General features: G+C 34.6%; 2 protein-coding genes and 1 long non-coding RNA gene across 3 annotated transcripts; all 3 read right to left on the reverse strand.

The window, feature by feature from the left end:
• Positions 1-1,687: 1,687 nt before the first annotated feature.
• On the reverse strand, positions 1,688-1,999 carry LOC112701258 (uncharacterized). The gene has a single exon (XM_025752039.1). The coding sequence runs from the start codon at positions 1,997-1,999 to the stop codon at positions 1,688-1,690; it is 312 nt and encodes a 103-aa protein (XP_025607824.1).
• A 319-nt stretch (positions 2,000-2,318) lies between these two features.
• LOC112701259 (exocyst complex component EXO70B1) lies at positions 2,319-4,974 on the reverse strand. Its single transcript, XM_025752040.3, has 2 exons — positions 4,290-4,974; positions 2,319-4,145 (listed from the first exon to the last, which is right to left on the reverse strand). Exons 1-2 carry the CDS (start codon positions 4,681-4,683, stop codon positions 2,641-2,643), a joined length of 1,899 nt encoding a protein of 632 aa, XP_025607825.2. The 5' UTR covers positions 4,684-4,974; the 3' UTR covers positions 2,319-2,640.
• Positions 4,975-20,857: 15,883 nt separating this feature from the next.
• Positions 20,858-22,440, reverse strand: LOC140174210 (uncharacterized). The gene is made up of 3 exons (XR_011863445.1): positions 22,179-22,440; positions 21,918-21,994; positions 20,858-21,177 (listed from the first exon to the last, which is right to left on the reverse strand). It is a non-coding gene; the product is annotated as an uncharacterized lncRNA (long non-coding RNA).
• Between the last annotated feature and the right edge of the window lie 393 nt (positions 22,441-22,833).

A 22,833-nucleotide genomic window follows, 5' to 3' on the forward strand; every position in this document is an offset into this window, starting at 1 on the left:
CAAAAAAATGACGATTTTTCCTTTCTGCCACCCCATTCTGTTGAGGGGTGTCTACATAGGTCAATTCATGGATAACTCCATTATCCTTAAGGAACTTGAAAAAATTTTGGTTCACATATTCTCTGCCATTATCAAAACATAATCTTTTAATCAGGCTTCCAAATTATGTTCAAACCATTTGGTAAAAATTTTCAAACAAGTGGAAAACCTCAGATTTATCTTTCATGAGAAAGATCCAGGTAACTCGAGTAAATCATCAATAAAAGAAACAAACCACTTTGCACCAGAAATATTACTAATAGCTGAAGGTTCCTACACATCAGAATGAATAAGATCAAAAGGTTTAGAACTTTTATTATTACTGGGAGAAAAAGTAGCCTGATGGTGTTTAGCTAATTGACAAACATCACATTGAAAGGACTCGATAGACACTTTTATAAATAAAAAAGAAAATAAAGACTTTAGGGTACTAAATGGAAGATGACCAAGACGTTTATGCTGAAGCCATATCTGAGAGTTTTTTCAAGATGGTATGTTTATCTGATGATTTGAATTAAGTGCCTTTTGTGTGGTACTGTTTTCATGCGGTAAGTAGTATAATCCGGCCTGCTCTTTAGCAATTCCAATCGTCCTCTCTGTGGCAAGATCCTGAAATACACAATGAGTAGAAAAAAAAGTTGCAGCACAATTTAAGTCTTTGGTAACCTTATGAATAAACAAGTGGTTAGTAGATAATTTGGAACATGAAGCACATTTTTTAAATGGATAGAAGGTTGAAGGTGGATGTTACCATATCCAGTAATAGGAATATGGGAACCGTTAGCAACAGTGATTTGTTTGTGACCAGATGAATTAGTGTAAGATGAAAAAGAAAGAAAATGAGGTGTCATATGATCTGAAGCACCAGAGTCTACAATCCAGGTACTCTCAGTGCTAGGAGCATTAAAGGATAAGAAGCTAGAACTCTTACCAGTCATGGTTAAAGCACAAGGGCTAGATGTCTTACTAAGTGAGTCCATAAGACCACGTAAACGGTCTAATTCTTCTTTGCTAAGGGCTGGGGCCTCCTTTGCAGCTTGTGAGATAGTTGGGTCTTCCACACTTTCAGAGTCAGACAATGTGTGGTTAGCACGTCTTTGTATGGCACCTTTGAATCCTCTAATACGTTCAAGGACCTACTCCTTTCCATGAAATCTAAAACATGTGTCCTTAATATGATCCATTTTCCTACAATAACTGCACCAACGATCATCATGGTGTGCCTTTGAGGGAGGCTTTCCATACAAAAAGGATAGACCTTTTAAAGGGCCTTGCCAGTGGCTAGAGCTGAACCATCAACAGAATTTTCTCCTTCCAACATGACTGACCTCCGAGTTTCTTCCCCTCGTACAATATGAAAAACTTCTGAGAGAGAAAAAATTTTTTCTTTACCCAAAATTTGAACCCGAATTTGATCAAATTTAGAGTGCAAGCCAGACAGAAATTTAAATATATGTATCCTTACAATACATTGTGTCAATGTAGTAGAATCAGGTGTGCACTGCATAGTCAAATTTTGATACTGATCTAACTCGATCGACAAACGATTCAGCGTCCCATAGTATTCTGTTATGGAGAGGCTCCGTTGCTTGGTATTGAAGATCTTGATTTCTATTTCATAACATGCTGCAGTATCCTTCTTCATTGACTATGTCTGACTTAGATTATTCCAAATCTCCTTAGCAGTGGGGAAGAACATATAATTACGGCTGATTTCTGGTGTCATAGAATACCATAACCAGGCCATGATAAGAGCATCCTCATCATCCCAGGCTTTATATTTAGGGTCTGTCGTGGCTAGAGGGTTCCCTTCTAGATGATTTAATTTCTTTCGCCCCTTGAGAGTAGTGTGAACCAGTTGAGACCATTGGAGGTAGTTGCGCCTATCAAAACGATACAACCCTTGTAACACCAGTAGATCATTGGGGCTGACGAGAGGCGCAATCTTATCATCCGTCATTGGTAAGAATCGGCAGCAAAAGAAAGACAGAAGAAGAAAAAAAGAAAAACGACAATCGTGTCTGGGCAAGCAGCGTCGCAATTAAAGAGATCGCGTGCGGAGTGGCCGATGGCAACGAAATCTCCTGGGCTTTGTAAGTCGACAACTCTCGCTTCTGATGGTGGTGGTCTCATTCAAAAACGCGTCGGAAAAAAAATTCCGGTGGCAGCGTGCGGCAACGGCAGGGCACCTAAACAGGTATAGTTGCAGCAATAAAGGCTGCCTGAAAAAAATGCTGGAAAAAATGCGAAAGCAGAGCCCTCAGAATCAGGAGTTCTAATACCAACTCAAAAAGAAGATTTTTAAATATTATTCCTAAATTGTTTCACCTGGAGAGTGATTACATACAGAATATAAAGATTATTTACAACCTAATTAAGAAAAGAAAATAACAGCTAATAAAAACTATTGAAAACAAATCTGCACCAAATCTGTCCTAATATAAACAAATCTATACTAATTATAGAATAATTACAACAATAATGATGAGCTCTCTGGTGCTGCATTAATGATCAAATTGCACATTGCCATTGGAGGCAAATGATTGATCTAGAATCTGAGAATCCTTAGATCTGAAGGTATACTATCCATATAGTTCTTACTTAATCTTTCATTTCTGCTAGTTGTTCACCTCTCCAGCCAAATAAATCCTTCAGTAGGTCTTCAATGTCTAACACTGAATACCTGATACACTCATGAGCATCCTTACCAAGTAAGTTGTTGAAACTCCAAATGAACAATCCATAGGTACGAGACAATATCTTTCTCAGCGATGCTATCATCTCTTCCCTTAGCTCTTCATCATGCATAAACCATGCACTTTGATCCATCCATATCTCCTTAAACCGCAAGTTGAACAGATTGAGCTTCTTCTTCATGGACTCTGCTTCTTCAATTTGCTCTGTGCTAAGTTTCAAAAACCCCAAGACCACTTCCCACGAGCTTCTCCTGTAGTGTTCAGAGTTTTCTCGGACTTTAGCAGCCCTTTGTCGGATCCAATGATTACCCAAAATCTTATCCAATTGATACTGTTTTGCCTTCTTTTCAATGTACCTCTCATTATTCATCAAGAAAACAAAGCCCAAAGCAGGGTTGCTGTAATCTTTGGACTTGGCTTCCAGATGGCTTTCCAACAATGCAATTATTCTAGTTACCTCCGCAGAAAGCCAAGAAGACCCAAACTCTCCAACAGCACTAAGATGGTTCATCACTTCCACGGTAACAGGGCAAATACCTCCAGGACAAGCTACTTGTGATGTATCACAATTTATCAACTTCTCAAGCTGCATGAACATCCCGTTGATTGCTTTCCTTAGTCTCCTTCCAGTCGTCGCTGCTTCACTCCTAAGCGATACACTGAATTGGTCCAAAAACACTGACTCAAACTCTGGTATCAGTTCATGCAATACACCGAACACTTGGAGGACACTGGGCAAAAGATTAAGCATATGGCTACCATTGGCAAAACCATTGGCAAAATCTAGCAGATTAGTGGTGAATTCTCCGCAAATCTGCGCGAAAGAACAATCAGCGACAGAAGGAAAACCCAAGAAGATGCGATCGCAGAGTCTCCTTTCATTAGGAAACAATATCTTGAGTGAAACATTGGAAACTTTAATCCAAGTCTTAATCCTTCTCTTCTCTTCGATTTCTTGTATACTAAGCTCCTTCCCCGCCAAATCTAAGAACTCTCTCCTCCAAGTGCAGTATTGGTCCACACACTCCTTCTCGAACCCGGTTCGGACCATGAACTTCACTTTTTCATGAAGGTCACTAACTAATTGTGATGGAAGCTCGTCAATCAGGAAGTTATGATCATTGATTAGTATCTCTGGAATCCGGTGAACCTTATCTTGAATGTATTTGTTCAAATTACACTTAAGCATGTTCACAACAGCCAAATTAGCCCATCTACGCTCCTCCATGCTCGGCAAGATATTCGCTTCGACAGCCACGTGTTCATCCGGCTGCTGAGCTTTTTGAGGGATATTACTGCTAACAAGATTGCTATTAATATTATTATTGACTTGCAACGGATTCATATTCACTTGAACAACAAGATGATGCTTATCTTGGAATCTTTGATTCCGGTTTTTGGCCGGTGCATCTAAACATGAGCGAAGAATGATTAAGGAATAACTAAAACCGATTCCAACAAATCCTAACCACAACTCTATCTTCATGAACTGTACTATCACACATCCTAAGAAGAAATAGAGCAAATCAACTTCAAATCCGAAGTGAGACTTACTCTGTCTTTGCAAGCTAAGCGATGTAACGGCAAAAGCAGCATAGGATGTTACGCTATAAGCATCTGGTTTCCCTTTCATCGCTTTATCGGAAAAGTATGAATAGACAGAGGTGATGGTCAAGACGAAGAAGGCCATGTGTGCTTCAAAGTTGAGGCCTCTTAATTGTTGCCATAATTTTGGAAACAAAATTGTGAGACAAATGATGATACTGAAAATGCTATAAGCAACGATTTTGAACAAGGTCCAACTTCCGAAGAGTTGGTAGAAGGAGGAGCTGAGAGCGTAGCATATGAATCCAATAAGGGTTGATGCGAAACCCAGTAATCTCCATATACGTGGCTGCATTAGGTAGCTATGGATTTGATTGAGCAAGGGTCTAAGCATCCTGTTCATTGTGAAATGTGATCAGAAGAAGTAAGAAATTGTTAGGGGAGGAAGACACACAGGAAAGGGACCAAATGCAAATAGGTGCTGTCACACTTCACTGTTTATTTGGGTAGTAGTGGCAATAATGATGAGTGGAGTTAGAGTAAATAACAACTTCAACTCTGTTCTGTTTGTTTTTGGCAATAATGGAGTTACCCATACGTTTGATCCGCATCCTTTTTCCGATTCGTATTGAAAATTTTCAAGGATGAACCAAAAGAATGAAAGTGTTTTTACTTTTTATTTAAAAAAATGAGAGTAAAAATCAAGAAAAAAGAATACAGTATCAATGCTAATTAAGTTTTTTTTTTTTATTTACGGAATGTTTATAATTGTGAAGTAATGAAGTTGAAGACTATAGGTAGGTTTTGACTTTTGAGATTGAAAGAAAATTGTCGCAATGTAGCTAGCCAGGTGTTGGAGGCTTGGAGCATCGAAGCTGAATAAGTTTACGCGTGTCTTATTGACTCGTATGAGTCGTAGGTAATAACTGCTCTAATAATTGATTAGTAATACACATATTTGTCGAATAGGTCTGATCTCATCTCATATATGGAACTGGAAGGGTCCCATTTCTGTATCATAAATTAATCAATATTGGAAGGAAAATGTTAGGAGAGAATAATTTTGTTGAACAATGTGAATAATTATCAATCAAATAAAAATATATTATATTTTAAATTAATTTTTTAAATATTAATATTAAAATAATTATCTGTATACTAATAAAATAAATATCTAATATATCTATTATTTATATTATTTAATATTTTTATTATTTATCTATATTTTTTTATATTAAAATTGTCTAAGGCGGGGAATTTAAAGCTTTGTTCTTAAAAGACTAGGGAAGAATATTCTAATTTAATGGTCTATATTAGTATCGTATAAAAAAATATGTAAATTTGTAAAATTTTACTTTAAAGTTGTACTAATTATAAAAGGACCTGTTAAATTAAGTAATAAATTGATGAAATAGTTGAAAATTAGTTATATTTTTTATTAATTTTTAAAAAAAATAATTTTTTTAATATTATGAAGAAATAGTATTTTAGTACCAGCATGAAAAGATTAAAAATCCTTTTATTTTTAAAGTTTTTTAAATGTATTACAACTTAAAAATTTATTTCTATTTTAAAATATTAAAATATCTATAAAATTTATATTAAAAAACTAAAATATTTGTTAATTAGCATTAAATTTAAAATATTAAAATATTCTTTATGTAATAATTTTAAAATTATTATTACATATTTTTATATGAATAAATAATATTATTTGGTTTATTAGCAATTATAAATTTTAATTTAATATTAAAAAGGTTAAAATATTTTATAATTAATTTTAAAATATCCAAACAATCTTTTTTTAGCATTAACCTTAAAAAACTAAAATACCATTTTAGAATAAAAATTACTTAATTGTATTAGAAATTGTAAATTTAACATTCGAAACAATTAAAATATTTATATAATTAATTTTTAAAATAACAAAATAATATTTTAAGGTTAATATAAAAAAATTAAAATACCATTATAGATTAAATTCATATTGTTTGATCGTATTAGAAATGAAAAATTCGAATTTGATTTTAACAAAACTAAAATACTCATTTTAAATGACTAAAGTACTTTTTTAAAACTCAAATAAAAATAAATTTTTTGTATCGATTTTAAAAAATACTAAAAGATCCTTTGAATTTAAAGATATTTGATTGTATTAGAAATTAATATTTAAATTTTATTATAAAAAATTAAAATTTACATAAAATTTATTTTAAGAGAATAAAAAATTTTCTTAACATTAATTTTAAAGAGATAAATTTTTTTATTATAATTATAATAAATTTTATTATTATTATATTAATGTAGTACATTAATTACTATTATTATAATTATTATTATTACTGTTATTATTGTTACTTTTTATTACTAACACATTTTTAACAAAAATGTTTTAGATCTTTTAATAAAATTGTTTTTAGAAATGATCAAGTAATTTAGATTTGCAGTGTTTCTCTTATTAGTGATGTTGACATGTGTAGAGAGTGGTATGGGCTATTCAAAAATATGGATTTTGAATTCTCTTTGAACACAGGTGATGACCATATAAGTGTGGTAGTCAAGTAAAGGTTAATTAGTTGTTTTTTTTTTTGGAAAGTAAGAACTCAACACAATACTGTGGAGTAGTTAAACAGAAAACAGACAAAATAAAAGAAACCTAGTAACATTAAAAGAAGTTTCCTGGTCATCTCCAGCATTGCCATCAACAACTAAAGGGGTCCACACATCTCCACTCATTGTGGCTCAACACAGTCATGTGGGTAATTTCTTCAACACCTTTGCTTTTATTCTGAAATATCCTACGATTTCTCTCCAGCGAGATGTTCCAAACGATCGCACAGAAGCACCTCAGTCGTTGCTCTCGATCCTCCCTCCTTCTTGGCCACTCTGTCCAATCCAAAAAATATTCTCTCATTGACCCTGGAATAGACCATTGTTGTCCAGTCATTGCTAACCAAGCACTCCACACCTGCCAAGCAAATTCACAGCATAGGAATAAGCGGTGTACGTTTTCCACACCCTTATTACATAGGACACAGATGTTGTCGTCTTGGTTAAAGATCCCCAAGTGGCTTAACCGTTCTTGTGTATTCACCCTACCTAACAGGACAAACCAAGCAAATAGTTCTACTCTAGGTGGAACTAACCCTTTCCAGATGGTCTTTGTAAAGTTGTAGCTTGCCACCTCCTCCGGGAGTATCGCCTCCTGCAAAACCTGAACAAATGAGTTAGTTGTATAAACTCCTTGCTTATCAAATTTTTATACTATTCTATCCTCTCTGTTCACTACTAGTTGCACAGGTCTCAATGTCTCATGTAATTGACCCAGTAGTTCTAACTCCCATTGAAAGAGCTCTCTCCTCCATTGGAAGTTCCAAATCCAGTTTAACCCGTCCCAAAACCCACAATCCCCTATAAAAGATCCACATTGGTTTGAAACAGAGAAGAGCCTGGAAAATCGCTCTTTTAGAGGCCCACAGAGCAACCAGATATCCTCCCAAAACCTCGTACGTTGCCCATCACCAATCTCCATTGATAAACCTGTAACCATCTTATCCCTTATATTGTCATTCGTTATTTGTAGTTGGCAGATATCCTTCCACGGTCCTCCTCTAGTGGGTAGCACTTGAGTTGATAGCATCTCACGAGGAGTCAGGTTATAACAGGAATAAAACACCTTCTTCCACAACGGGCAATCCTCTTTAGCAAACCGCCACCACCACTTAAACAACATAGCTGTGTTACGAACCATAGCATCTCCAACACCCAACCCACCTAGTTTTTTCGGGGCCTGCACCACTTTCCATTTGACTAATGTCATTCCATTACTACCATCATCCTTGCTCCACAAGAACCTTCTTTGCAGTAAAATCAATTTCTCAGCAACACCTTTCGGCATCTTGAATAAACTCAAATAATACACAGGCAGACTATTTAAGACTGATTTAATCAGAACCAACCTTCCAGCCTTATTCAAAACTTTAGCTTTCCACAGACTGAGCTTCTCCTCGACTTTTTCTATTATAGGCTTCTAGGTCTTCACTAATCTCATATTTGCACCCAATGGAATACCTAGGTATTTAACTGGAAGGGACTCGCTCTTGCACCCCAACAACTGGCACATATTCTGGACCCACTGTTCTTCACAGTTTATCAGAATCAAGCTTGACTTGTCAAAATTAGTACTGAGACCAGACATCAACTCAAAGCATCTCAACAACCGCTTGTAATTCTTGATAGTATCCTCCTCTGGTAGGCAGAACAGAATTGTGTCATCAGCAAACTGAAGATGCGACAACGCTATACTATCTCTGCCAATCAGCAAAGGTGATATACGCCCACTCATGAATGCCTCTCCCACCAACCGATGTAGAACATCCACAATCAGTACAAATAAGAACGGAGAGAGTGGGTCACCTTGTCTCAGACCTCTTTTCATCTTGAACGGCTTGGAAGGCGACCTATTTATCAGAACCGACATAGATGTTGTGGAGACACACTCCATAACCAACGATCTCCATCTACAACCAAGCCCCATCTTTTGCAAAACTATGTCCACAAAGCTCCACTTGACTCTATCATATGCCTTTTGAAAATCTAGCTTCCACATTTTTCTCAGCTGAAGCCAGTTTACCGTTTCACATACAATAAGTGCCCCCATCATGTATTTTCCTGCCCCTTACAAATGCACTCTGTGTTTCCCCTACTAATGCTGGCATCAGTGGTCTGATCATCCTGACTAACACCTTGGAGATAACCTTGTAAATGCATCCTACCATGCTGATAGGTCGCAGATCTTTAATCTCCTTCGCCCCAATAAACTTGGGTGCTAACGCCACCCAAGTGATGTTAGCGTCTGTCAGCAACCTTGACGTCTGAAAAAACCCCATCACTGCAGCCGTGAATTCAGGCCCAATCTCACCCCAACACCTCTTGACAAAATTCATGTTGTACCCGTCGCATCCTGGTGCCTTTGAAGACTCACAATCCCATATAGCTTCTCTGATTTCCTCAGCAGTCGGCATTGCCTCCAAAGTTTTAGCCTCTTCCTACTCTATCCTACTTACCAGACCATCTCTGAAGCTCAGCATAGGAGACTTATCCTGGCAATATAACTCCTTGTAGCATTCCTTAATAGCAATTTTTATTCTAGCTTGGTTCCTGATCAGTCTACCGTTGATTAACAATGTATCAATCCTATTGTTTCTTCGTCTTGCTAAAGCTATGTTGTGAAAGTATCTTATATTTTTGTCCATCTCCTTCGCTTGACGAGACCGGGACATCTGTTTTCAATGGACTTCTTTCCTGACATACCACTTCTCACAGCAAGTAACCAGCGCCTTTCTTCTGGCCTCCATCGTTCTATCATACACCCCATTGCTTACCAAGTCATCAATCTTCTTGATTTCTTCCTCAAACATCATAAGCTTCTTGTCCATATCCCCAAATTTAGTATTATGCCAATTTCCTAATGGGACCGTCAAAGCCTTCAACTTGTCAGTGAACTGCATCTCCCCCAAGCCTCTCCACTCCTCCTTCACAAAACTAAGAAAGCCTTCATGTGTAAACCATGAATCTAGGCTCCGAAACGGCCTTGGACCTCCTCTCTGCCTCATGTACTCTAAGATAACAGGACAGTGATATGACAAACCCCTTGGTCCACCGCGTATCCGAGTCTCATGAAACTCTTCTAGCCATTTCACGCTAACCAAAGCTCTATCTATATGACTGCAAGAACGTCCTCGGAACCATGTGAACTTGCGATCTGTGAGTGGCAGATCCACAAGATGCATGTCTTGTATCCAACTCCTGAATTCTTCTGCCGACCTAGGTAGAACATCAGTACCTTGCCTTTCTTCCACATGCACTATTTCATTAAAGTCTCTCATGTAGCAACTAGGGACTTGACATAACCCAGCTATGTAGCTCAGCTCTTCCCACACCTCAATCTTCGAATCTCTATTATGTGCACCATAGACCAAGAAAATAGCACAATTGTAATTATTCTTCAGCAGCACCCCTTCAACACAAAGCCATCTCTCCCCCTTATAACAATTATTCCTTTTGTTGAGTTAAGAAATTAACTAAATTAATTAGTGATGACAAACATTATTTTTGGACAAAATAAATAATTAGTGTTGATTAATTGTATTTACTTTTTTACTAATTGTTTATTGTTACAGGCCAAAATTTTAATAGCCCAAATGGAATAAAAAGCAATTAGCAAGGATGATTGGGCTGAAAGCAAAAATCAGAAGCCCAAGAAAAAGCAAAAGATAGAAGCCAAAGAAATCAGATGGGCCAAACAGGTTACATGAACCAAACCGATCCAAGCCCGTATCCATCCCACAAAGCTTCTCTTGTAAGATTGAATTCTTCACTCCTCCAAAATGTGCAACGTATCTCTTCTCTCTGACCAAGTCAAATCAGCTTCAGAAAAGTAAGAAACATAACGAGAGTGAAAGAGCTTCTTCACCAAGCAAAACACCAAAGAAGCAAGAGAGAGAAGGGTTAAGCTTGATACACAGAAATCTAATCACAAAATCCAAACCAAATCAAGCTTAGGTTAAAGGTAATCCATCTCATCTTGCTTGCATCAAATCTTCTTCTCTTCTTCCCAACTCTCTGCTCTATCCAAAAATGGCATTCAAGGGAAAGTTGTTCTCTGCCCTATTCTGTTTCACATCTACGGTCACAAGTGATACTTGGGGACCAAGTAGTTTTTCAATGGCTAAGATCAAGTTGACCATGAGAAGATTTCTATGGTTACTGCTTTGTGGCTTTCAGTCAAGATGAGGAAGTCAGAGGAAAAGTTTTTACTCTAGGGATTAAGGTGAAAAAGTGAATCTGTAGGTTGGTGAAGCTCAAGGCTCAAGGTGTTGACCTTGGGAGAAGGTCCCAGCAACATGCAAGGAGAATAAAAGAAGACTTCTTGCTCATTCAGAACCAAGGAGAGAAAACCAGAGAGAGAGAGAATAATGTTCTGTAAAGAAGTTTATCTACTTGGATAATGCTTTCTTTCAAAGAAGCATTCGGCCAATACTGAAGAACTGCATCTGAGGTTTGCGAATCTGGTTTGCACATAGCTAAGAGGCTGCTGATGAAGTCAATCTCCTTCATGTTTTGCTGATTGTAATGTACTTTTCTAAGTATATCTTTCTGTAATTTCTTGTGAGAAAAAGCATTGTGAGAAAACTCAAGTAAAAGTCATGAGTGAAAAAAGGTTGAGTGATACACTTGAGAGAAAAGTCTAGAGTTATTTTCTGATTTTTTTAGGTTGGTTAAGTGTCTTGTATCTTATACCTGTTTGGTATCCCTTTCTTAGTTGGGTTAGCACTAAGAGTAAATAGTTAGGAGTTAGCATAGCCGATATCAAGTTAGGTTAGAACTTGAGTGTGAAATTGGTGTATGTAATATTGTTAACTATAGTGAAATTCTTTCATAGTTGTGGAGGAGACTGGATGTAGGTTGCATAGCACAAGGCAACTGAACCAGGATACATGCTGGTGTTAGCTTTTCTCTTCTCTGCTGAGTTCTGTTTTCTGATATTTATGAGACAAAAATAAATTATCTCATAAATTTCCGCTGTTGTGTTCAGACAGAACCTGAATTGAAAGTTTTATTTAAAAGGGTAATAACTGCAACAAAAAGGAAGGCATAGATTCAACCCCCCTTCTCTAAAGCCTACCACAACCTTCAATTGGTATCAGGAGCTAAGGTCTCAAGAATCAAGCTTAACCGCTTGGAGCAAAGATCCAATGGCAAACAACTTGGGCACAACCACAGTTGCTTACACCCTCACTGAAGGCCAGTCAAACAACCGGCCACCTTTCTTCAACGGGAAGAACTATTCCTACTGGAAAGAAAGGATAAGGATCTTCATCCAATCCATTTACTACAACATATGGAAGATCGTTGTAAGCGGTCCAAAGATCCCAACAAAAACAAGTGATGATGGAGTGGTGACTCCAAAAGAAGAAGCTGAATGGAATGAAGATGATAAGAAGAAGATAGAGCTAAATGCTAAAGCAATCAACCTTCTTCACTGTGCTATCAGCTTTGAAGAGTACCAGAAGGTGTCTAGATGCAAGACAACCAAAGAAATCTGGGAAAAACTCCAGGTTACATATGAAGGCACTAAACAAGTCAAAGAAATGAGGATTGATATGCTGCGAAAAGAGTATGAGATGTTTAGCATGAAGGATGGAGAAAGCATTGATGAAGCATTTGAGAGATTCTCAATCATAATCAACAACCTTGATGCTATGGGTACAAACTATGCAGAACAAACCTTGGTGACAAAACTCCTTAGAAGCCTCACAAAAGAGTGGGAAAATACTGCCACTGTCCTAACCGAGAGTAACAACATAAGTCCCATAACCTATAATGAGCTGAGAGGAAAACTCCTTGCCTATGAAGCCACACACACAAACACAGACTCAAAGAAAAAGGGAATAGCCCTCAAGTCACAAATAGAACCAAAAGAGAGTTAGTCTAGTGATGGTATTTCAGATGACGAGCTTTTGTTTTTTGCTAGGAGATTTAGAAGGATGATGAAGAGCAAGGGCAAATACAAGGGTTCAAGTTCAAAGGAGCACAAGATAGACTTGAGCAAGGTGACGTGTCATCATTGCAAGGAGGCTAGACACTTCAAGTCAAACTGTCCAAAACTCAAAAAGGAGGACAAAGGAAAGAAGGAAAGGAAAAGAGTACTCATGGCAGCTTGGGAGGATCTTGAGAATGACTCAAATGAAGAAGAAGAATCTGAAGGAGATAACAATGACTGCTTCATGGCTGGAAACAACAATCTTGATGAGGTAAATTATTATGATTTGACCATTGAGGACTTGCATGCTATTATTGATGATCTGACCTTTAACACCTCAAAACTGCTTGACAAATACAATGAATGCAGATCTGAAAGAGATGTGTTAAGAACTGAAAATGAATTTTTAAAAGAAAAAGTGAAGGAAACTGAATGTGCTTTGGACATCATTGAAGAAAACAGATTTCTAAAATCTGAACTTGAAAAATTAAAAGGAAAGCACATTGTGGATCCTTCACATGAGTTAATTGCTGAAAATGAAAGATTAAATGATATGATTAAAAGACTGAATGGTGACTTAGCAAAATTTGCTCAAGGTTCTAGTAACTTGGACAAATTACTTGCAAGTCAAAGACCATTGTTTGAAAAATCTGGTTTAGGCTACATAGCCAAGGAAGATGCTGTTTCTAATATTTTCTCTATAAAATTTGTGGCTTCTTCATCAAATACCAAAACCATACCAAACAAATCTGGTATTGAAAATACTCCAACACTTGAAGAAAAATTTGATGAAGTATACACAAGTGAAACTAAGCCTTCACCAAGAACTGAACCAAGTTCAAACCGGCCAGGTTTGTGTTATATTTTGAAAATTGAGGCTGTTTTCAAGAAACCACCATTTTACAACAAAACCTCATATTCGAAAGGTAAAAATGTTCAAAGAAATTCTGGTGAAAATGCTTTTGTAAAGAGGAATAACTTTAATAAAAATCAGTTTGTCAAATGAAATGCATCTCCTTCAAAAACCAGAAAATTTCAACACTTTAATCATTTCAAGCAATATAACTCACCTCAAGTTCAGCGACACACGTCAAAAAATCATTGTTTCAATTGCAAGAAATTTGGTTACTCATATGTACAATGTTTCATTGAAAAAAGAGTTGTTGGAAACAAAGTTTACAATATTGTTTGCGATTTCAATGCACTTGGGCAACCAAGATGGATTAACTTCAAAGGATCCAAATTAATTTGGATACCTAAGGCTACTTGAAACTCATCATGCAGATTTGCCTAGCATCCAAGAACAAAAAGGACATGTGGTACATGGATAGTGGATGTTCAAGGCACATGACTGGAAGGTCAACCTACTTCATCAAACTAAATAAGTATGATGGAGGTTTTGTGACCTTTGGAGATGATGGTAAAGGTAAAATCATTGCTGTTGGAAAAGTAGGTAATGAGCAATCTACTTTCATTGATGATGTACTTTTGGTATGTGGTTTAAAGCACAATCTTTTGAGTATAAGTCAGCTGTGTGATTTAGGATATTTAGTTGTTTTCAAAAGGCTTGAATGATGTGTTGTTAATGAAAAGACAAATGAAGTGATGTTTGTTGCCAAGCGTTTCAATAATATGTATGGACTTACTCTTGATGAACTAAATGATCAAAATGTAGCTTGTCTTCACTCTAAAGAATCTGAAAAGTGGTTATGGCACAAGAGATTGGGCCATGCAAGTATGTTTCAAATAAACAAACTTGTAAAGAAAGAATTAGTAAGAGGTCTTCCTTTGATAAAGTTTGACAAAGACATCACTTGTGATGCTTGCCAAATGGGAAAACAAACAAAAAGTTCTTTTAAACCAAAGGAAGACATCTCTACTAAAAGACCACTTGAGTTGCTACACATTGATTTATTTGGTCCAACAAGAACTCAAAGCCTAGGTGGTAAACATTATGGTTTAGTAATTGTGGATGACTATACTAGGTTTGGTTGAGTTTTATTTCTTGCACAAAAAAATGAAGCTTTTTCAGCCTTTGAACCTTTTTGCAAGAAACTTCAAAATGAAAAAGATTTAAAAATATCTTCTATAAGAAGCGATCATGGAACTGAATTTGAAAATAATTTGTTTGAATCCTTTTGTGAGGAATTTGGAATATCCCACAACTTCTCTTGTCCAAGAACACCACAACAAAATGGTGTTGTGGAAATAAGAAATAGAAGCATACAAGAGATGACAAGAGCTATGCTTTGTGAGAGTAATGTTCCAAAATTCCTTTGGGCTGAAGCGGTCAATACGGCTTGCCACATTTTGAATAGAACAATCATAAGGAAATTTTTGAAGAAAACCCCTTATGAACTTTGGAAAGGCTACCCACCAAACTTAGATTACTTGCACATCTTTGGATGCAAATGTTTTGTTTTAAATAACAAAGAAAATTTGGGTAAATTTGATCCAAAGGCTTATGAGTGTTTGTTTGTAGGATATTCCACAACTAGTAAAGCATATAGGGTTTATCATCAAAATGCTAGAATTATTGAGGAGTCCATACATGTTACATTTTGTGATACTAACTTGGTGCAAAGCATTTTGGAAGATTGTGATGCAGGAAATCAAGCTCAAAAGGAGGATGAAACTGCTCAAAATCATGGAAAAAAAAATTTTGGACAAGCTGAACCAGAAACTGCAAATGCTGAAAATTCAAGAGACAATTCCATTTTGTCTCATGAATCTGAAGGAAATCCTGCAGCCAGCAGCGCTCAGAATCCCTTGGTGACTGAATCTGCCTCCAAGTCCACCAGACCTCATGAGTGGAGATTCTTGAAGAATTATCCTGAGGAATTTGTCATTGGGGACGTCTCTCATGGAGTGCAAACAAGGTCTTCCACTAGAAAGGCAAATGAAGGATCCAACATTGCCCTTCTATCACAAATAGAGCCTCAAAATGTCAAGGAAGCACTTAGTGACCCTTCTTGGGTTAAAGCTATGAAGGATGAGCTTCTTGAGTTTGAAAAGAACCAAGTATGGACTTTGGTTCCAAGGCCAAGTGGAAAGAAAGTGACCGGCACCAAGTGGATATTTCGGAACAAGTTGGGAGAAGATGGCTGCATTGCAAGAAACAAGGCAAGGCTAGTGGCTCAAGGATATGACCAAGAAAAAGGAATAGAATTCGATGAATCCTTCGCCCCTGTTGCCCGAATGGAAGCCATAAGACTTCTCTTAGCTTATGCTGCATTTTGTGGTTTTAAATTATATCAAATGGATGTAAAATGTGCATTTTTGAACGGTGTGATAGATAGAGAAGTGTATGTGGAGCAGCCTCCTAGTTTTGAAAATAAAGAACATTCTAATCATGTTTTCAAATTGTCTAAAGCTCTCTATGGTTTAAGACAAGCTCCTAGAGCTTGGTATGAGAGACTTAGCTCTTTTCTTTTGAAAAATAGTTTTCAAAGAGGTACCACTGACACAACTCTATTCATCAAGAACTCTAATGATTCTTTTATTCTAGTCCAAATATATGTTGATGACATTATTTTTGGATCAGCAAATGAATCCCTTTGTTCTGAATTTGGAAAACTCATGACAAGTGAATTTGACATGAGTATGATGGGTGAACTTAATTTCTTCCTTGGGCTGCAAATTAAACAAACTGAAAAAGGTATTTTCATTCATCAAGAAAAAATATGCCAAGGAATTAGTTAAGAAATTTGGTATGGAAAATGCCAAACCCATGGGAACACCCATGCATCCTAGTTCTAAGTTAGATAAGGGAGAAGTTGAGAAAGATGTTGATAAGACTAGGTATAGAGGAATGATTGGTTCTCTTATGTACTTAACTTCCTCTAGACCCGATATTGTGCAAAGTGTTGGATTGTGTTCTAGGTTCCAATCCAAACCTAAAGAGTCACATCTTTCTACAGTTAAAAGGATCATTAGATATGTTCATGGAACATCTAATTTTGGTCTTTGGTATCCTAAGATTGATGATTTTTCTGTAGTTGGTTATTGTGATGCAGATTTTGCTGGTGATAGAGTTGATAGAAGGAGCACTTCTGGTTTATGTTGCTTCCTTGGAAAGTCCTTAAATGTTTGGTTAAGTAAGAAGTAACCAACAGTGGCCTTATCCACTGCAGAGGCTGAGTATATAGCTGCTTCTTCTTGTTGTTCTCAGCTTTTATGGTTAAAAACACAGCTTGCTGATTACAAATTAAAGGCTGAAAATATTCCCTTGATGTGTGATAATATAAGTGTCATTAATATTTCTAAAAATCCAGTTTTGCACTCAAGGACGAAGCATATTGAAGTGAAATTTCACTCAATAAGAGAACATGTCCAAAAGGGGGATATTAGTATTCAATTTGTTAAATCTGAGGAGCAATTAGCATATATTTTTACAAAACCATTAACTGAGGATAGATTCTGTATGCTTAGGACTTGTTTAGGAATTTTGAGTTATGATTCTTTATTTGAAAATTGCTGATGTATTTGCTGGAGATTTTTGTCTCATAAACAGGTATGAAACAATTCTGGGCAGGTGATGAACGTCTCCATCAAGCCAGCGTGTTCTGGGCTTGTTTCAAATGAAAGATAATCTGGGCCAACCTCAAAATCAGATCTAGAGTGGTCCATTATGTTTCCTTAAATCCAACTATTTCTGGACCCATATGTGAATGTTACATTTTTTGGTTGATGGGCTCTGTGTTTATTTTTAATAATTTTTCATTTAATGTTTATAATCCAAAAAGATTTTTCAGTTTATTTTTTTTGGTTTTTCAAAATTTAAAATTCATTTCCTGTTTTATTTTTAAATCAAATCAAATCTTAAATTCATTATTTTTCTGTTTATGTAACAATACCAAAACATGCACCACTATAAATAACAAAATAATTAAACAATTCAATTTCGTTTTGTACTATTCATTACCAAAAGAATATACATATCTACTATTTGTTATCTTAAAAAATTTAATTGATATTTTTTTAAGTTCATTAGTCCAAAATCAATATTTTTAAAAATCTAATTGTCACTCTACTCTTTAATCCCTCCACCAATGCTAAAGATGAGTTACTATTGCTCTTGTGTCAGAACAAGAACTAGCAAAACTCGCTAAAGTTGTTCTAATTGACAGTAAGCTATCAGCAAATTTTTAACACTTCAATTCAAATTAGCCTGCTGTTCCAAAGTAGACTTGAAAGCAAATCAAGTTGATAATATAAGATTATAAGGGTAAGTTTAAGCACTTCAATATGTATTATTTGAGATATTACCTAGGGGTAAAAATGTCAAATAGATAAAATTAAATAAAAATTGCAGTTTAATGATGAATGGCTATAAATTAAGTACATTGGTATATTTTTCTGATTAAAAATGTTGATCTTAATAAAATAATTATATAAAAAATTACATGAACAATTGTTTTTTTGGCAAATTTTAATTAAGTTTTACTTTTTAATCTTTATTTTGGTTTTTTATTTTTTAATGAATAAAAAAATACATAAATTTTGTAAAGAAAATACAAAAATTGTATTAAAATAATATAAAAATTTCATAAAAATAAATAATTCAATTTTTTAAAAAGGAAAAAAATCATACTTATATATGGTATAAAACTAATTATTCTATAAATTTAAATTAACAAGAGAAGATGTATAAATTCTACATATCTAACAATATATATGTATAAACTATTAAAATTACTATTTACATAAAGATGCTTTTTTATAAAATTAATAGTTAAAATATTAACGCTAGTTAAATATATCAAAGTATTTAATAATCAAGTAATATTACATAACAAATACAATTTATTATTTTTTACTAACACCTAAATATTAATTTTAAATTATAAATTTTAAATTTATATTCTAATAATATAAAAATAAAATTTAAAGTGTTGACTCCGTCACGTTTTTTTAACATTTTCTGCTGTCATTTTTATGCAATACTAGAGATGTCAGTGTTGATGTGTAAGACTAGAGGTGTCAATGGGATTAATAATGTATTTGGAAACAAAGCTCTAAAGTCTAAACATGGGGAATAGCTTGCATGTTGGAAGAAACGTTGGAAGAGCCATCCTTGAGACACATATCGCCGTTAATATTGAAGACGATAGGTCTGTACCAGTCCAGGAAACTCATGCCACAACAAGAGTTGATGTCAATGGAGAATGACATGGTCCAAGAGTGCTGCACGCTGTAGTCTTGCATGAATTGAACCACGTCTAGAACTTGGTCGCAAAGATAACAAGATGACTCTGAGCAGAGGTAGAGGTAACCTTTGAGGACCCTAAGGCTACATTTGTTTGCAGAAATTAAAATTGAAATGGAAGAATTGAGGTTCAGCATCATGCTCTATAGTTAGAGATTAAAATTAAAATTTTAATTTTTGTCGTATTTTTAAAAAATAATAAAATATAAAAAAATTAAAATTTTTAAAATTAGGAACTAAAATTTTAATAATAATATTTTAAAAAATATTATTATTCAACTTTTTAAATTTTAATTTTATCTTTTTTTAAAAATAAATTAGAGTTTTTCGTATTCTTTTATTTGTTTTTATTTTTATCATGAAATTATTCATTTTAAAAGTTTAAGTTGATATAAAAAATCTCTTTTAAGTTTGTTTGATTTTTTATATAGATCCTTTCTTCTTAATTTGTCTTGTGCTATTTTTTTTCATTTTTAGGATTTACCAAAAATAAAATTCAAACTTTTTGGATATAAAACTTTGATATCATATTATGAAATTATTTATCCCAAAATTTTAAATTAATAAGAGAATACAACATTAATAATTATATCTCTAATAATCTTCTTTATGAGATTTTAAAGTCCCCTTTAGATATTTAATTTGCATTTCAGCCTTAATTGTTTAGTAAAATATGATCTTTCATCTTACACTTTTTAAATAAGATAAAAAAATATTAAATAATAAAAAATCATAATTATTAAATAATTTAAAAAAATTGAAACATCCACTGCCATATTTCAGCACCCATTTGTGTTTATCGGTGCAGAGGTTAGAAATTTAATTGAACATTAATCATATGTCAAATGAGTCACTTATACAATCGGTTAGAAATTTAATTGAACATTAATTATTTGTACACTGAGTATTTCTTAAAATATAGTTACACTACACTAACTTTCCTCTACATATCTTTAAAAACTAAATTAGGGACGATATAAGCTCCTATTATTGTAGCTTTCCAGGTTCTACAATAGCAATTACAAATGAAAATTTCATATAGCAAAAAAGTAAATGAATAATTTATTACTTTCTTATCCCATGCTCTTAAAAGGCAAAAAGACCTGGTAAAATTTAGAAATATTTTGGCAACTTGGACTTCGGACTAGAAACAAGTTAACTCATAGTCAAAACATGTGAATACATATAGGTAAAAATAAATATATGTTGGGGTGAGATTTACCAAGAATTTACCGCAGTCGAGTTGCAATTCTTTCCAAGTGTGAGATTATCAACAGATGCTAATATAACATGGGCGACACTAATTTTAAAATTTGTGGAGTTAAAAAAATCACAAACTTCCGATCGATTAGTATGATTGGTTGTGTGTATAAAGTGATATCGAATATATTGGTGAGAAGAATGCGCTTAGTGATATCAGGTTTAGTGGGAGAGATTCAGTCTGCATTTGTAAAGGGTCAGAAAATATATGATGGTGCCCTTATTACTTGTGAGACGGTTAAATGGCTGAAGTTGCGCAAGAAGAAGGCAGCAATTATCAGCTAGACTTTCAAAAAGCATACGATAGAATGAGCTGGAATTTTGTAGATATTGTCCTACATAAAATGGATTTTGGCCTTAGACGGAGGACATGGGTAAAGGCAAGTGTCATGGTCCGAACCAAACCATGACTGGTGCTCAAGGGACAAGTCTCTCAACAAGTCAAACGATCAAATTTTCAGAAAAACAGACAGAACCTCTTCTGTTTCTATGACATTACCAACATAAATATTAATTCCCTGTATCAATAATAAACATCCATTTCTAAAGACAACAACAACAACATATTCCAACCATATCCACAACCAAATATATCCAAAATACGCATCATATATATATATATCAAGTTGATAACTAGAGTATATAGTTAAATCCATAAGTCTTACATAACCAACTTATAATTACTATCTAAACAGTTCAAGATTCAAAATAACATAACCCACACGAGGATCCTGCCTATGGCATATGAAGCATTGATATAATCTAAATTTTGAGCAAAGGTTCCATTACATAATTACTTAGCTCTTGGAAAGAAGAAGGACTCACGAAAATGACTAAGATCTACTGAGGGGCAGGTGGAATGGAACTTGGAATGACTCCTATATCTGAAAAATATGGGAATATAATGGGGGTGAGTTTTGCAACTCAGTGAGCAAACATTACATCTATAACCCACACGAGACAATACAAATTTTACCATGAAAATTATATTTCTTTCCAAAGATGAGGAATTCATATTAATTAATTATGCAAATAAATAGATAAATAATTAAGCGGAATGAACTGAAATGGGAGTTCTCAATCCAGAAGTCAAATAAAATAGAATATTACACACTTAGGACGGCTCCACCTCTAAGAGTAGCCCTTTTCTCTAGTGTGCCCGTACGGTACAATAGATTCAATGTGTGGCCTACACGTTAGGCTAGCAACGCCCCTGCTAGCTGAGGTATGAGTCAGATGCATTTAGGTTAACGTCATAACCGCCGTTAACTACGGTATTCTAGTCAGAATCTCCCAAACCAATTCAAACAAAATCACTTATAAAAATCTCTAATGCTTATAACATACTACTAAATTCCATAGCAAATCAATATATATAAGATTGCATACTAAAATTTAATTTAAATTTAATAAAATCAAATAAGAAAACATGTATACTTTACAAAATATATAAGTATCGTCTCGTGTGTATTTTTATAAAATTGTAAATTTCACAAATCAATATTTATTTCAAAAATTCAAAAATCACAATAATAAAATATTTTCAAACTCCGAAATTATTGATTCAACAAAAATATTGATAATAATATATTTAAAAACAATTATAGTTATAATATTCACTCACAACTTGATTTCAAAGAACTGGAAGCAACTCTGAGCGCGCCAACGAGCTACCAAATGATGTCCAATAACTCTACAACTCTAAAAATATGACAATAATGATGTTTGTGAGCTACTAATATTGTCAATTAACATAATTTTATACATTTTGACAAAAACCCCAAATTCTCTAACCTAAAAATCCTAATTTCGAATTTTGTTATACTCACAAGTATAGAGATGACAAAAATTTGAAATATAGCTAATTATTGAGTCAAAAAGTTACCTTGAATCCTCAATAATAACTGGAACTCAAAGGTTGAATACTTTTTTCATTCATTAAGTTAAAACTCCATGATTTGGGATTGTACTAAATGAAATTTAGATTAATGAAGTTAGAGTAGAAAAGAAGAAGGAAATGTGACGAAGAAAAGTGAGTTTGATGAAAGTGTATGATTGAAATAAGAAAATATAAGAAGATTAAAGAGATTAGGAAGATAAAAGGGATGAGGAAGGAGAGAGATGAGATTGAGAAAGGGAGAGGAAGGGCTTCGGGGCCTTCCTGAAAGAAATAAGAGGAATTAAAGTAGGTCACATACTTTTCACGTGTCCCTCCTCTTTTTTTTTTCTTTCTTTTGGTTACTACAGCATGTATGACTACAACATGTATGTTGGTGTTGGTCAATGGGTCACCATCTAAGCCATTCAGGATCGAGAGATGTCTTAGACAAAGAGATCCTCTTTCTTCTTTTCTATTCGTTTTTGTCGTTGACGTCTTACACAAGATGGTGGGTGAGGAAGTGAGGAATGGATGCATCTCACCACTGTTGGTTGGGAGGAATAATATAGAGTTGTCGCATCTCTAGTTTGCAAATGACACAATCTTATTTTGCCCACAGAAAACAGAGACATTCATGAATTATAAGAGGTTTCTGTGTTCT

The sequence above is a fragment of the Arachis hypogaea genome, chromosome 7 (assembly GCF_003086295.3).
Source record: "Arachis hypogaea cultivar Tifrunner chromosome 7, arahy.Tifrunner.gnm2.J5K5, whole genome shotgun sequence".
NCBI lineage: Eukaryota > Viridiplantae > Streptophyta > Magnoliopsida > Fabales > Fabaceae > Arachis > Arachis hypogaea.